This window comes from Brassica oleracea, chromosome C1 (assembly GCF_000695525.1).
Source record: "Brassica oleracea var. oleracea cultivar TO1000 chromosome C1, BOL, whole genome shotgun sequence".
Classification (NCBI taxonomy): domain Eukaryota; kingdom Viridiplantae; phylum Streptophyta; class Magnoliopsida; order Brassicales; family Brassicaceae; genus Brassica; species Brassica oleracea.
In genome coordinates, this window is record NC_027748.1 from 30586365 (window position 1) to 30587742 (window position 1378).

General features: G+C 40.1%; 1 protein-coding gene across 1 annotated transcript in view; it reads left to right on the plus strand.

Annotated features, from left to right (window-relative positions):
• The first annotated feature begins 1274 nt into the window (after positions 1–1274).
• The window catches only part of LOC106337255 (embryonic protein DC-8-like), a 3811-nt gene continuing 3707 nt past the window's right edge, over positions 1275–1378 (plus strand). The window contains exon 1 of the mRNA XM_013776338.1: positions 1275–1293. Coding sequence (XP_013631792.1) covers positions 1275–1293 — 19 coding nt within the window. The remainder of the gene's footprint in view (positions 1294–1378) is intronic.

Consider the following 1378-nt stretch of genomic DNA (forward strand, 5'->3'; position numbering starts at 1 on the left):
TTCTTCCGTAAGCAATCTCGTGTTCGGATCCAAATGAGGTCGATCGATCCAAGAACGAAAATAATTTGAAGAAGACATATTTTTTATGAATCAAATTTGTGTGTAAATAGAGTAAGAGGGAGGATGAAGATATGGAGTGAGAGAAGAGGAAGAGGAGTGCTTGTATTTATAGTTTAAATCCTGCCGACATACCGAGGAAATTCCGACGGAATTCCGACGGAAAAGGCTAGTTCGTCGGAATTTCCTCGGAATTTTGTAAAATCCCCCAACGGCTCTCCAACGGCTATAATATTTCCTCTGAATTCATCAGTTTTTTCCGAGGAACCCCAATTTTGTGTTTCCTCGGAATTTCCTCGGAAATTCCTCGGTATATTCCGAGGATTTCATTTTCCGTCGGAATGTCCGTCAGAATACCGCTGTTTTCTTGTAGTGACAGACTGAGTGGATCTTCCGAGGCAAAGAGAGTCAAACGTGGGGTTGGCGACGACGGCCGCGTTAGCGACTGGAGCTGCGGATGAAGCCATTTTCGTATCGGATTTAGAGACTTAAGGATCTGAAAAAGTGGAGGAAAAAGTATCGAGGAAAACGATAGCTTACTCTGTGGAAATCTATATATAGGAGTCTTCGGGAGGCATTACAGGATGACGTTTCGTCATCACAAGAAGTGCGTAGAGTCATTAAGATCGAGTTCCTCAGATGAGACAACTGAAGAGGAATCGACCGCGGATGAAGAATCTGGAAGAAGGCGACGGCTTGGAGTTTAACTCCATATACCCCATACCCCTCACAAAAATTCCCCTTTGACCTTTTATTATAATATATTATATTTTTCATTTATTTTTAAATAGAAAAAGTGGTTAATTACGGTTTTATAACAGAGATATGAGGTATTTACAGGATCCAACCACGAAGATCCGACCCAGACCAAGCAAACCGGACAGATCCGACCCAGGTAGACCTAAACGTCATCGTTTTGTGTATCTTCAACTCTCCTTATTTTTTTCAACTCTGGAAAACTACTCCATTTCTTTCGCGATAGAAAGGAGCCTTCAACGGCGACAAACCCTAAAATCCCCGACTCCTCCATTTTCTTCGTTTCTTCTTCTTTCTCTGTGATAATCGAGTTCGCCCATCTCCGAATTGACTTCATGCGTATTTGTAAGTGATTTATTGTGGTTGATTCTCTGTGATATGTATTTTAGGTTAAAAAAAATTGGGGAAATTGGGAAAAAATTATCAATAGACGAAACTAAAGTATTGTGCTAGTTTGTGGTATGAAATGGGAGAGACATGGTGAAATTGTGCGATTTATGTTATGAATATGTTATGATAGAAACTATTTTGGGGATTGATTTTAGACTCCTATTTTAGATGAAAT